This window comes from Macrobrachium rosenbergii, chromosome 3 (assembly GCF_040412425.1).
Source record: "Macrobrachium rosenbergii isolate ZJJX-2024 chromosome 3, ASM4041242v1, whole genome shotgun sequence".
Taxonomy (NCBI): domain Eukaryota; kingdom Metazoa; phylum Arthropoda; class Malacostraca; order Decapoda; family Palaemonidae; genus Macrobrachium; species Macrobrachium rosenbergii.
In genome coordinates, this window is record NC_089743.1 from 84903231 (window position 1) to 84918856 (window position 15626).

At 33.1% G+C, this 15626-nt stretch overlaps 1 protein-coding gene across 1 annotated transcript in view; it reads right to left on the minus strand.

The window, feature by feature from the left end:
- The window catches only part of LOC136851693 (nose resistant to fluoxetine protein 6-like), a 42233-nt gene that overhangs the window by 9026 nt on the left and 17581 nt on the right, over positions 1-15626 (minus strand). Inside the window, exons 4-14 of the mRNA XM_067126055.1 lie at positions 14552-14708; positions 12187-12319; positions 9923-10038; positions 9280-9371; positions 8032-8140; positions 7016-7097; positions 6012-6116; positions 5236-5294; positions 3747-3937; positions 2141-2263; positions 1080-1176 (exon numbers count right to left, since the gene is read on the minus strand). Of these exons, the coding sequence (XP_066982156.1) occupies positions 1080-1176; positions 2141-2263; positions 3747-3937; positions 5236-5294; positions 6012-6116; positions 7016-7097; positions 8032-8140; positions 9280-9371; positions 9923-10038; positions 12187-12319; positions 14552-14708 (1264 nt within the window). The remainder of the gene's footprint in view (positions 1-1079; positions 1177-2140; positions 2264-3746; positions 3938-5235; positions 5295-6011; positions 6117-7015; positions 7098-8031; positions 8141-9279; positions 9372-9922; positions 10039-12186; positions 12320-14551; positions 14709-15626) is intronic.

Consider the following 15626-nt stretch of genomic DNA (forward strand, 5'->3'; position numbering starts at 1 on the left):
ACTGGAAGATTTGACATATTAGCCATTAGAATATAAGTCAATAAATCCAGTCTATTTCTTTATGAGACAAAATTAGCGGAAAGCTGGAAATATCTATGAAGAACGTCGTCTAATACTTCAGAAATTAGATGCAAAGTGTTAACCACAAAAGATCTGTCAGAATTTTATCAGTAAATTGTGTGAAAGATGTAGAATAAGATAAAATAGGCAAGCTCAGAGACAACGTAGAGGAATTTGTATAGGAAGCATAAACAAATCCTTACTGGAGGCATTTTGATTGTACAAAACTACCAAAAACTAAGAATATTGAAAAATGGTAATATTTCGGGTGACAAACTGGAAATGAAAATTCTGACAGATTATGTCTCGTTTTGAGAATCCATTCAGAAAATGATAATAATGGAGTATGATAATCATGATATGACTCATTTATAAATCGTGTAGGCAATACATTCTGATGAAAACTCAACGCTTACTGAGGAATTCAACAGCTCAGGTGCTAATGCAAGACTGAAGTAATTACTGAATTTATACTGAAATAAAATTTCAAAGTATAATATTTGGAAGTAACAAGAGAATTTTATCTGATCCTGAAAAGCAAACCATGGAGAGGTCTGATGACAAATTTGTGGCGTTTCAAGGGTTTTTTGAACCAACTCTCCTTTATAGGAATGAAGTGTAGCACTATGAAGGCAATGGAAGAAAGCATGTTGAAGATGTTTAGATGAAATGATTGTAGATGAGGAAAAAAGCTTAGTGTAAGAGGAAGGAGGGACTTGAGCGTTTTGAGACGATTAGGTCATATGGACAGAATGGAAAATCATTGGCATAGTATATGCCAGGGGTTCAGTACACTGCTAATGAGCTCTGTGTGCAGATACCTGAAGTGGCTTATGCAGAGGAAGTTGTCTCTGGAGGTACCCCTAGACGGAAACGACTTAATGATACACACACACACACACACACACACACACACACATATATATATATATATATATATATATATATATATATATATATATATATATATATATATATATATATATATATATATATATATTTAAGACAAATGTACTTACGCTCCACGCACTGGGTTCGGAGGCAGATGGTTGACCCCAATTATGATGCCAGGAATAACGCAGGATACCAAAGTCCAAAAAGCCAGCCAAAGGATACCTGTCAATAAAATCAAATATCAAGTCCTCGAGGCACAGTAGTTTCTGAAGTAGACGTCATTAAAGATAAATTAATGTAGAATTTATTTAATGAATTATGTGATTTTTTTTGTTATCTTGTTTTCAAACATCTGTTAGTCTTCCATAATGGGAAAGAACCGACTATACCTAAAAATAAGAAAATAAATAAATATGTATGTATGTATGTATGTATTTATGTATGTATGTATGTATGTATGTATGTATGTATGAAGACGAAAATGGTTACTATAAATAAACTGTGGGAAAACAGAAAAACGTTGAAATATTGTTTAACAGTGGGCTGCTATTCCAGACAAAAATATTATATAAATATATATATATATATATATATATATATATATATATATATATATATATATATATATATATATATATAAATATAAACTCTCAACAACCTCTGTTCAATTGTTTATCGCTTAACCTTTCGTTTGGTTTCCTTCTCTCGTCCTTTCTTGCTTTCGCTGGGCAGCACTTGAGAAAACTTATATTTTTAGTCTTATTACTTCTGCGGTTTAGGTATATCCGGTGCCTATTCCCCCTGTTTTTATTTGTCTTATAATTTATGCGTATATATCGATGTTCTAATGTGACTTTTGTAAGAAGGTTTTTAATCATTGCAGCCTTGAAAATGTAATGATAGCAACTGTCGTGAAACGTTGGCATAATAAACTAGTAGTAACAATGGTGCCTTTTCCCTTCGATATATATATATATATATATATATATATATATATATATATATATATATATATATATATATATATATATATATATATATATATATATATATATATATATATATATATAGAGACTGCTGTCATAGGAGAGAAGTTCATGGGATAGCTGGCTGGAGTGTCGACACTCCTGGTGCCACCATCTCTCAGGTGGAATATTTATTAAAAGACCTTTCTTTTGCGTCATACCTACGAATCGCGATTTATATTTCTTGTTCTCCAGGAATTCTTTGAGAATGAATGGCAAGAGGAAGACGGGCGATGCCAGGTACAGCTGCGAATCGACCGAGGTGTACCAAGAGACCCCAAACACTGGAAAATGAAAGGCGTTATTATAATTACATATTTACTACAGAAGTTTACCAAGAGACTCCCAAACTCTGGAAAATGAAAGGAATTTTTATAATAACATTTTTACAGTTTTATTGTTATGTTTATGATGTTTAAAATATCACTCTTATACAGATAGTAAGAAAAATTCTGAGAATTTTGGTGACTATTCTAAATTTACTTCAATATAGGCTGTCACTGTACTGTTTACCGGTAAAGTGTATTACGGGTTTCTAGTTTATTACTTTGTTTATGATGTTTTTAAACGTCACTCTTACACAGATAGTGAGAAAAATTCTGAGAATTTTGGTGACTATTCTAAAATTACATCAATATCTGCTGTCACTGTACTGTTTACCGGTCAAGTATATTAGAGGTTTCAAGTTTATTACTTTGAATAATTGAGATTTTTTTTTATTCTAAATTTTTTTAACTTTGTTTATGATCACTCACTCTTATACAGATAGTGAGAAAAATTGAGAATTTTTTTGTGACTATTCTAAATTTACATCAATATCTGCTATCACTGTTTACCGGTCAAGTATATTAGAGGTTTCAAGTTTATTACTTTGTTTATGAAGTTTTTAAACGTCACTCTTATGCAGATAGTGAGAAAAAATCTGAGAATTTTGGTGACTATTCTAAAATTACATCAATATCAGCCGTCATTGTTTATTGGTCAAGTATATTAGAGGTTTTTGAAAGGAAAGTTAAGTCGATTAATGTCCGTTAGTTTCACTCAGGGGGTTTCTGCAACATAATATCCTCTCGACAAAAATGACAAGATTACAGTAACTTTTGCATTATTCCAAAGCAAAAAGTGAAACAGGACAATGTTAACTCTCAATTCTCTTCGCAAAGTTTCAGAAATAATTTTTCAACGGGAACTTCAATCTCATTTATTGCGTCTTTTTATTTTATTTAAAGCCTTGTGCGCAGTGGCAATCAGGTTCCAACTTCTTTTATGACTTGCATGGCCTAGTGGGCAGCACCCTTGCCTTTCAATTGAAAGGTCTGGGTTCGATCCTGATGCGAGTCAGAAATTTATTTCTGTTCCACACGTGATTGATTGTGATTATATTGATTATATATATATATATATATATATATATATATATATATATATATATATATATATATATATATATATTATCATGAAGCTACAAATGTCGCTTGATATCAAATTCACGCTACCTCAGGATATGTTCTGTGTCGTGGGATCGCGACCTGGCAGTACCAATCCATTTATCACTTATAAATTCCCCTTCGATGATAATTCCTATCAGGATACTCCCGAGGTAGCGTGAATTTGATATTAAGCGACATTTGTTGCTTCATGATTGTATATAAATCACGGTGTGATAAAAATTTATATATATATATATATATATATATATATATATATATATATATATATATATATATATATAATTTTTTTTTTTATTTTTTATTAAGAACTGCCTGCCTTTCGAACTTACTTTCCCCTGACTTTCCTCGCCGTATCCATCGAAATTAGACATGAAGAAAGCATCTCGATACCAGAACTTCCTGCAGTTTTCCATGCTGCGCGTTGCTCGATCCGCCATTGGTCCTCTCGCCAGCTGGGACTGGAAGGTAGCAAGGAATCCCGACCACAGCATGATTGGAGGGCTGAGCCTTTCGAAAGAGAAAGTTTTTCGAAAGCGTCAGTAAATGAATTTAAAAAAAAACTTCAGTTAGAGAAAATTTCAATGTCAATAAATTTTTTCTTTTTTTTTCGGAAGCGTCAAGAAGTGAAAGTTTTGGAAATGTCAACAAGAGAAAGTTAGAAAACCCAGTGGGAGTAACTTTTCTTCTTCCTTTTTTTTTTTTTAGAAAACGTCAATAAGTGAAAGTAGTGGAAATGTTTGTTAGAGAAAGTTAGATATCTTCAGGAAGAATAACTTTTCTTTTTCCTTTTTTTTTTTTTTTTTTTAGAAAATGTCAGTAAGTGAAAGTTTTGGAAATGCCTGCCAGAGAAAGTTAGAAAATTCCGGTAGAAGATAATCTTTATTATTTTTAGAAAAGTTCAATAAGGAAAAATGGAAAAAATGTTAGAGAACTCTTCAGAAAAAATGAGTAAGAGAAAGTTTTCATATCTTCGATAACATAAAGTTTTCAAAATTTCAATAAAAAAGGACTTGTGAAAACATCGGAAGAGAAAGTCTTCGGCGAACTTCAGTCAGAGAAAGTTTGAAATGAGTTTTTTCCATTAAATTCCTGAAATATTCGGAGAAATTTATAATGTTTTTTCAATTTTCTGTTTTTTTATTATTTCATACTCAAAAATTTCAAGTGAACCGCTGAAGTAATTATTTTTCCAGGAAGGCTGCAACTGTAATTCAAACAGTCGCCTAACATATTAAATCAATTATCTCTAGTGTTTACCTGTTTGTCTTAAGCACTGTTATGCTTTGCTTCTCTCGTTTGTGGTAAAATGCATTCTGAAAAATCCTCGATTTTTAAGTTTTATAAATGTAAAGTGAGGAAGTATTCGCAAACTATGAATAAACAAAGAATGTCTCTTGAAAAGAAGTGTTATAGCGAATGGTTTAATTCAAATTATTAACGGAAGGAATGAAATAAAAAAAAATGCTTCCAACGTCGATGACCATAGCTGTTGCAACGCGAAGTTGCAAAAACCATTATATAAGCCTTGTCACAATAACAAGAAAAAGGCAAATAAGGCAAATTCTGTTTAAAAGAAACATGCCCCTTTGCTCTTTTACGTATTATTTTTTATTGCTGTTTGTGCACAAATGTGTTTTTTGTCTATTTCTTTATCTTTTTATCTGGCTTCTTTCTTTACATGATAATACATTTATGTCTTCTTTATTTCTCTCTTTCCATGTAAGTCATTTAAAAAAAAAATAATAATAATAATAATAATAATAATAATAAAATAATAATAGTTCAAATGTAAATTTTTTCATTACCTTATGAATCGATGGAAGTAGAACAGAAAGATATTGAATTTTCCACCTCGTTCCTGATCCTGAAACGACATAAGCCAAGGAAGAAAGTTAATAACTGATCGATTGATTGACTGATTTAATACTATAAGCCTTAATCACAAATGCAACTATTGAGTACAATCAAGAAATAAATAAGGAAGAGTCTTTTCACCATTTAGTAAATTTCCCATTTTCTGTAGAAATTTCATTTTATAAAAACCATTTCAATTTACTAGAATGACCTGTAAATCCCCGCTTATCACCTGTAGGTTTATATCCCCTCAAGTCAAAGATTACCTACTGTAGGTTTATATCCCCTCAAGTCAAAGATTACCTACTGTAGGTTTATATCCCCTCAAGTCAAAGATTACCTACTGTAGGTTTATATCCCCTCAAGTCAAAGATTACCTACTGTAGGTTTATATCCCCTCAAGTCAAAAGATTACCTACTGTAGGTTTATATCTCAAAGATTCAAGTCAAAGATTACCTACTGTTTATACGTTTATATCCCCTCAAGTCAAAGATTACCCATCCCCTCAAGCAGGTTTATATCCCCTCAAGTCAAAGATTACCTACTAAGTCATTAAAATGACGAAAAATAAGCTCATCAGAAATGAACTACTTCAGTGTTCAATGAAACTCTCACACCAAAACCACTGCGTACTAATGGTACCAGGAAGGAAGATTTTAAAAAGTGAAGGAATGCAAAATTTGTATTCTAGTAGTGAAGTAACTTAGAATGTAAGATCTCCCTTACCTTGAAAAAGACATAGGCCACCAAGAAACCACTCATGAAGAAGAATGTCTCCACGGATGCATAAGAGTTTAAAATGATCTGGGCAGCAAAATTTCCATTGACCAGCTGTAGGTGAGTGTTTAGAAAGAAAGCCGAAATTCCATCAGATAATTATTTAGTTCAGAGTAGACATTTACTGATCATTCATTAAAAAAAATTCTAAAAAGACTGATGGATACACTGAAATACAATTCTTTTAAATAAAAACATTCAATTAACATCAGACATTATGACTATCTGAGAATTAAATTTCCATATTTTCTGCAAGATATTTAGACAGTGAAAGTCGCTGGGGGTAAATATCTTAAAAGATTAACAATAACTGGCAGGGAGAATGAGTGTAAAACGTAATCCATTTGCTAAAATTTTAATACCTTAAGCATGATAGAGAATTAATCAATTAAAGGAAAGTATATTTTCCAACTTTTGAAGGGATTCTAATTCTAGAACCTTTATTTGGTGAAAGTGCTTTCTCTCTCTCTCTCTCTCTCTCTCTCTCTCTCTCTCTCTCTCTCTCTCTCTCTCTCTCTCTCTCTCTTCTGGTCTTGTAAGGCAAAATAATAGTAAAATAGAATTTAGATAGGACGGAGGGTGTTGGGTTATATAATTGTTTTTCAATAAATATTTAGACTATGAAATTAGCAAAGTAACAAGCCTTTCCAACCCGTCTCTGTCACTATTTGTCCTATATCTCACAAATGAAGCAGCCATACTGCGGGCATTTAGTTTTTTTTTAACTTTTTGAAATCACAGTCTTATTGCACGGAAGTACACGAAAGGAAAATAGCTAAACATCTCGTGTTGTGTATTGACTACTTTTAGACTTGAAAATACTATTCAGTCATTTTCACTAACAGGCTAGCCATACTAGCTGGGTAGCCAAGTGTGCTTTAGCCAGAAAAAAAAAAGTATGAACTACAGCCTGGAATCTGTATATAAATCATTATTTTTATGCTGATACTCACGTCCGGGACAAAATTCTTGTTGACGCTGTAACTCCTGTACATGTACTGATGCCCCATGACAACCCATGCCATCGATAGGACCCTAAATAAATAGGTTAAAAATACGTAATTATTGTGATATTCTGCCATTTCGCTTAAACCAAGAAACGTTTGGTTGAGGGGAGATTTATTTTCCAAATTTTATTTCCTTAAAAAAATTTTTTTTTTCTAACACTTGATATCTGCCCAGAAGGTGATGTGAGATTTATTATTATTATTATTATTATTATTATTATTATTATTATTATTATTATTATTATTATTATTATTATTATGGGTGATGTGAATTATTATTTATTATTATTATTATGATTATTATTATTATTAGATATTATTATTATTTTATTATGCAGGAGGATATTCATATGGAACAAGCCCACAGGGGCCAGTGGCTTGAAATTCAAGCTTCCAAAAATATGGTATTCATTAGAAAGACGATAAAGGGAAATGCAGAAAGAAGAGATCTCTTATTAAAAGGAAAAAACAAATTAACTAACTGAAGCCAAGAACTCACTGAGGAAATTTTATTAAGAAATATAGATAAAATTAAAGATTTATTAGAATGTGGCTGAATAATTTATAGTTTTCAATGAATAAAAGTAACTACGAAAATCCATAAACGATACCAGTCTCAAAGATATCCCAGGAATGAAGATAAACTTTTAAACATTAAAGTATTAAGTTAGAAATAAAGAAATTATGTAGAAGATCGATGTAGCAGAGAAATTAGGGACATAATTATAAGAACTGTCATTAAGTATTTACTATGGGCATTGCAAAAGTTCAGCAACGCATATACATTTAAAAAAGTCTTAATTTCTAGGATATCTCTATCACATTAAACTCATTAGATCCACTGTAAACACAAGCTCAGAAAAAAAACAGTTGTTTTTATGGCTTATGGAGGATATTATATGAGTCTGGCAATGAAAGAAAGTTGGAAAATGAAAAATTTCTAGTATATTCCTATCCCATACCTTATCCCATAGAACGAAGTTATCGAATCCTTGCTCTCTGAAGTGTTGATACGAAACATCTTTTCAAGGTTCGTCGCCAGAGAGAATACCAGCAGATATTTCAGAGGTCCTGTTTGAAAAGGTGATGCTTCTATCATAAGATATTAACTTTATGTGAATCTCTATATTACGGCGTTTTTGTAAGCAAGTATATGACTGCGCCACTTCTGGGCAAAAACACATCTCGATATTATAGATAAAGGGTTTTCTATATGATGAACATAATCCATTTTATTTTGTTCTTTAAAGCTTATATTTCAGCTTAACAGATGAGTCACTGTCATGAAGAAAATTTATTTAATTTTCCTTATTCATTTTTTAAAGAAGTATATTTTGTAATATCAAGATTCCAGACCTTCCATATCAGCTTTATTTTGAACACCAATTATCAGTTTCTGATGGAGCACTTGTCTGATAGGAGATGGGCGTGGGGGCAAGGGCTTACATCCACACTGGGTTCACTTTTACTAATATATGAATTAATGGAGAAGAAATGATCTTCTGAGGCCTGGAATCTCTAATATTAGTTGTTATAATCTGGTAAGTTTGGCCATTGCTCGGGTGAGCGAGTAGAAGCTCGGTAGTTTTATTTCTTACATAAACATACAGAATAAGGTCATGTAAATATTTATGAAAGTGTTTAAGAGTAAATAACTAAGGTAACTTGGATAGCAACTGAACAGCGTATTAGGCACCCAGATGACTGAACTGTGAAGTAATTATAAACTACTTACAACTGGTTTACGAGTATGTATATATAGTAGACGATAAGTATGCATATTACGATACATAAAGCTGTGCACTCTTGATTTAAAAATCATTAGTAAAATGTCCAGAGGAAAATCACGTTTATACGTTTACAGAAAATACGTTTTGCAGACATTAATATATATATATATATATATATATATATATATATACATTAATATATATATATATATATATATATATATATATATATATATATATATGAAATATATATATTTTAAGAAATCACATCACCGTGATGGCCATGTCGTTTAAGGCGTCACTGTAGTCCTGAGTTCTTGTCTTCCGTGGGTTCGAGCCCAAGAGACGACGAACTTATTATCAACTAAAAAAAATTCCCCTTCGGGTAGCATATATATATATATATATATATATATATATATATATATATATATATATATATATATATATATATATATATATATTATAATGTTTTATTACCTTTCCTGAGTTCATCCTTCTTTGCGTAAGATATCCACAGGTCCAAAAGTCCACTGAACAAAATGAGACTGCCTTCCACTGCAAGAATCACTCTGAGAATGATGAAGAAAAACCAGAGCTTTATTTACCAAACTTCCGTGAGTAACAACAAAGTTACGCGCTGCCTAAGACCAAGAGCCAGTGCTGGTAAGGCCAGGTTAAACAACGACCACATTGATTAATAATTAATGTTTGTATACATGCTCTACGAGTGGGTCTGTTGAGAGTAACTTTATCTCCGCTATATCTACAGTAGCGTCGTTCATCCATATTTCTGATCTATCTTTCTTTCAATAGTCTCTCTCTCTCTCTCTCTCTCTCTCTCTCTCTCTCTCTCTCTCTCTCTGCATACAGAAGGGAAGATATTTATATAAAATAAGCACGCGAAAATATCTGGGAAATAATGTACAGTCTACCCCAAAACCAAATCAAAATCCTTCAAAAGAAGGCATCGTGCTTACCCCATACAATTGGGAAAAAAAAGCACGTTAAAAGAAGAAAAAAAAAGTATGAGTAAAAAAACTGAGGCAAATTCGGTTGAAATTTAACGATGTAGGTACCTACGTGACTGAACTGTAAAGAATTATTTGCAAGAGAAACTAACATCATTACTATTGCTCCCGGGGTGAATTCAAAGGAAGGATGTTCCTCTACCTGGCAAGCAGCTCTACTGATCTTTAGATTCAGCCCCATCTCTTGAAGTTGATGGTCGATGCTTTCCTGGAAATAAAAGTGGAATTCATTTTCTTGCTTCAACAAATACTGCCTTCGATATACTGCATAAAAGGGTGACAATAAGAGATAGCAAGTAGATGCTAAACTATTGCTTATATGTACTATGTGACTACATGGGTCTAGTTGCCATCATAGTAAAAGGTCAAGTTTTATGTGTTACAGAATCATTTTCAAATATGGGAAGAAAATCCTAAGAGAGAGAGAGAGAGAGAGAGAGAGAGAGAGAGAGAGAGAGAGAGAGAGAGAGAGAGAGAGAGAGAGAGAGTATTTGCCATCACAGTAAAAGGCCAAGTTTTATGTGTTACAGAATCATCGCCAAATATGAGAAGAAAATCTTGAGAGAGAGAGAGAGAGAGAGAGAGAGAGAGAGAGAGAGAGAGAGAGAGAGAGAGAGAGAGAGAGATTTGCCATCACAGTAAAAGGCCCAGTTTTATGTGTTACAGAATCATCTTCAAATATGAGAAGAAAACAGAGAGAGAGAGAGAGAGAGAGAGAGAGAGAGAGAGAGAGAGAGAGAGAGAGAGAGTCTCTAAGAAAGAAAAATTAGATAAGAAATATGAATTGACTGTACTAAAGGAGATAACATACGAACATGTGTTAGCAGGGATAAAGTTACCTTCAATAGCACCATTCGCATTTAAGAATAAACTGAACATCGATCAAAATTTGACAAAGCCAAACATAGGTGCCTGATAGTAGTATTTGACATCTTCACACTCCAGATCTCATTAAAAGCTACCAGAGAACGATGAGGCATCTAAGACCCTGTTTCAGTTGAATTTCGTTTATTTTATTTGAGCTACTTTGTACTTAGGCATAGTCCAGGGGCACACAAACACACACACACACATATATATATATATATATATATCCATTTATATATTAATATATATATGGTGCAAATATAATATGTATGTATAAGGAATCCATTTCCTTTAATATGGAATGGTGCAAAAATAATAATTCTTAATCACTGAAATTTCTTGCGCTGGAAAAAGAAAAAATCCATATGATTATGAATAAATGGGACAATATTAACGTAGTAAGGAAATGCAGCAACAGCTCATTCACCTATAGTATTTATTACATATTTATTTTTTTTTTTAGAAATGGATGCTCTGTGTCTCTGTGACAAGATAGAAAGGTTACGAGATTTCTTTCACTCGAAGTGTTCGTTCTTTTCAGTTGCTGAGTTTGGCGTAAGTCTAACACAGTCAGCATCCAACTATAAGTTTCCTGAAGCTCAGTTCATCTGAATGATTGATGAAATTTCCAATAATCGTCGTTGTTTTAATAGGTCCTATTTTAAATTTCTAGCTTCACAGCACAGCTCTCTCGTCATAATTCTAATGGGTCCTTAAATAACCTTTCTCACTTCAGTGCACAGCTGTCACAGACAACAATCTCCCAAGGAAAATTAATTCCACTGTTATTTAATCTTGATCGGTTATCATTGGCAAATGAAGTTATTGCCTTTTGTAAATGAAGGAATTTTGTAATTACACAAACAATTTTTCGTTCGACCCAGATTTGTGGTAGTTATGGATTCATGTGGAATTGTTCATGGCTTTGAGATGAACTGGCATATCTAACGAATATATATATATAATATATATATATATATATATATATATATATATATATATATATATATATATATATATATATATATATATATATATACAGTATATATGTGTGTGTGTGTGTGTGTATATATATATATGTATATATATATATTTTTTTATATACAGTATATATATATATATATAATATATATATATATATATATATATATATATACTTGTACATCTATATATTATGTATGTATGTATGTATGTATCTATCTATATATACATATGTATATATCTATCTATCTATCTATATATATATGTATATATCTATCTAGCTATCTATCTATCTATATATATAGATATGTAAATATCTATCTAGTTATCTATTATATATATATATATATATATATATATATAATATATATATATATATACACACACATATATATATATATATATGATAGTCTCTCCAAATATTGCTTTCACAGCTATAACTGAATGATTTGCCTCACAACTCTTCATTTCTTATACCATACTTCCTACGGAAATACCGACAACGTACCCGTAAATCTTCAACCGAGCAACTTGCCGGGATACACGTTCCATACGTGAAAGACGACACTCCCCTGTCGACTATTGGTGCCATTCGAACCTCGGTCTCTTGGTTTTCATTCCTCGCCTCACGTTTTCTCTTTCTGTCGAGTAAATAAAATCGTTTCATCAGTTACTAGAGAGCGAAGTCAGTGAAACAGTTATTGAGAACACTATCCAACACATATAAATGTAAGTAGTTATTTTCTTACAAATATGCCCAGTGCAAACCGCAGACAACCATATTTCACTGATTCGGAGCATTCATGATTATTATAAGATAAAGGACATAAATAATCTAATGTCTCAGATAATTGCTTGGAGGTATTGAGAGGTCCCACAGAAACTTCTACTTTGTTATATTCTTAGTCCTAAAATGAGCTCTAAAGGTAAAAAAAGTATATCTAAGTTTAACCAGACCACTGAGCTGATTAACAGCTCTCCTAGGGCTGGCCCGAAGGATTAGATTTATTTTACGTGGCTAAGAACCAACTGGTTACCTAGCAACTACATTAGGTTTACGAAAGAGTGAACTTGAACTTTTATAGAAATATTTACACGAGAAAACAAGACGTGAGAAAAAAAATACGATGTGAATAGACCTTCTAACTTTAAATTGGAATAAGAAAAAATGTTCTCACATCGACGTCGGTTAAAAAGAAGATTCTTGCCACATGTCTGGGAAGTGATGACGTAACAGCATAGTACCATATAACCCGTATTCTTGACACGACAGGAAGAATACTTTTCAAGAGTCTGAGAACTTAAAAAACTGTAGCCTCTTCCTTACTCTCAACTATTTACACACACGTTAGAAAAAAACAATACTGTAAATAAACGATGAAAAGACAAATGTTGTCTAGACAGTTTTGGAAATCCAGCGCAAAGCTGGGCCACCGTTACTCTGCTCTCTCTCTCTCTCTCTCTCTCTCTCTCTCTCTCTCTCTCTCTCTCTCTCTCTCTCTCTCTCTCTGTGGCAGATTATTTTCTTTTCAAAAGTCCAGAAAGAATCGGACCGCATTAAAGAACGCTATAAACACTAAATCGATATCTGTTTTCGAGATTATCTTTCTATTTTTGTGCTCGCATGCGTCACCGTGTGCATAATGCGGTCTTTATTGCACAGTTTGCAGCTGAACAATAAAATGTAAAGAAAGCGCCCTATATAAAGGTTTCCTATAAAAGGTTTGTGAATACAAAGAGAAGCTTCCAATATAAGACTTTTGAATACAAGAAAGGAATCCATGTTGTGCAATTTGAATTCCTTGAACAAGAAGCAGTGGAAGGCTACCCAAGTTTCAAACAGAGATCTCTACTAAAAGATTTGATATATTTAATATTTTTTCAATAATTTCGAGTGAATAAAATGGTATAAATGCTTTCAATTCACAGAGGAAAAAGAAATTTATTACGCTAACCTAAAATAACTCTAAAACGCAGCAATGGGATAGGCTACCTGTGTTCCGAATAATGGCACGACTTGGTCCTTTGAGTCTAACCACATTGATGAGTGAGGTGTAGATTCATAATAATTTTCCAACATATTGGGTGAAACAGCTTCTTGTTCAGATGGATGTACGGAGTCACAAGAAGAGACAGGATCAGAAAGGAATTTATTAGAGGAACGGTTAAGGTAGGGGAAGTATCGAAGAAGGCCCAGTAAAGAAGACTACAATAGTGGTTTGGTCATGTAATGCGGAGAGAAGATCGTGTGTGTAAAAGGGTTACGAGCATGGAGTTGGAGGGAAGAGGAAGAAGAGGAAGGTCAAAGTTCAGTCATATATAGACTAAAGGAACCTAGATGTAATAGAAAATTAGGACCTTGGACCACACATTTTTAAGGGGAAATGATGAAAAAGAAGCGACAACAAGAGCTGTCTATGCTTATGAATCAAAATGATCTCACAGAAGACTGCCCTATGACTGAATATGTGACAAGAAGTTTTGAATTGTCAAGGATGAGCATATGAGAATCATATTCCCTAAAGAGAAAACTTTTCTGTCTTAGAATTCTCTAATCCTGCAGAACAATATGATCAACTTTGTAAGAACATGGAGGAAAATGGTGCCTTCTTCCATTAATTTTTTCTTATTACTCAAAAATCCGGCAGCCCGTAAACCTAACAGTCTGATAAAACCCCGAGAGGTTCAGTAGGAGAATAGGTACCAGCCCTCGGGCTGGGGAGTTAAACAGTGGGCCTAGCGACACGCTGGCTACGTGTCATAGGCATTGGGACCTGTTCCCCCCGGCTGTCGGCCTAAGAAACAGGAGATCAGCGCTTGCCCTATGAGCCTACAGAAGCCCAGGAGGACTTTAACTTTAACTTATTACTCACGTGTAACTAACTGTGCAGTACTGTCCTCTGAAGTCTCCCTGGTCAGGGTCGGATGCATTGCGACTGAATTTCACCTTGAGACATTCGTCGAAGGATCCAAACACATACGTATTACCAGCAAGGAATCCATCTGGGAACTTACCCCATGAATCCACCACTTGAAAAAATAGAAAGATTAATGATAATTTCATTGTGTATTCAAGAGAAAATTAATTGGTCTGAATGTATTTTGGAATCAGATGTTATAGCTAGTCATTAACGCCTACTTCACTGATTTGACAAGTTCCCTGAAGGCTTTTTAGTAGTGTACTAAGATCCCATCATGACATACTAATCTCTTATACACAAGAAAAGAAAAATATTCTGTTTATTTCTCGTATTAAATAAGAGTCAGGCTAAATATCTGTCCTAGGAATAGGCTATTCCTTTTAAAATTAAAATACCGTAACCTCTGGGCTGTCCAAACGCTGTTCTATGAACTATATTATGGGTCAATGCTTTGTATCCCTTTTAAAAGTGAATAAGGATAAATACCACCTCTGACACCACAACTCAGGCCTCCTGCACACCTCCAAAACCATCCCTTAAGCACCCCGTAGAAACATTACAACTGCCTGTCTCTCACCATATTCTTCATTTATTTCTTTTCTGTGGATACTTGTGAAAATTTTTTTAGTCGGGAAAACGTGCTATTCTTGCCCTTATTGAAACTTACAGTGACATTCTATTTCTTTTTCAGTGATAAATCTAAAGATAAGTAGCATGAAAATTCATAATAACTTACTGTGCTAGAGAAAAAAAAAGGTGCCTTCATCTAGTCTTCAAGTATCTGCAGGATAAGTCTGGGTTAGATTGTGAGTTAAAACCCAGTAGCTGCTGCAAATTTGTTTGTTTCTTTGAAACTTGGAAACCGTTATCTTGTTCATGGATACAGCACATCGGCATTTATTTGGGAAAAATGAAACTCAGTCAAGTTCTTAGATCCTTGTCGGATTTCCAAGTGACTGGACGTATTTTAAGAATGAAAACCGAGTTAAAGCCTGTATTTATACAATGGTGGTTTGAAGTTCTTGTT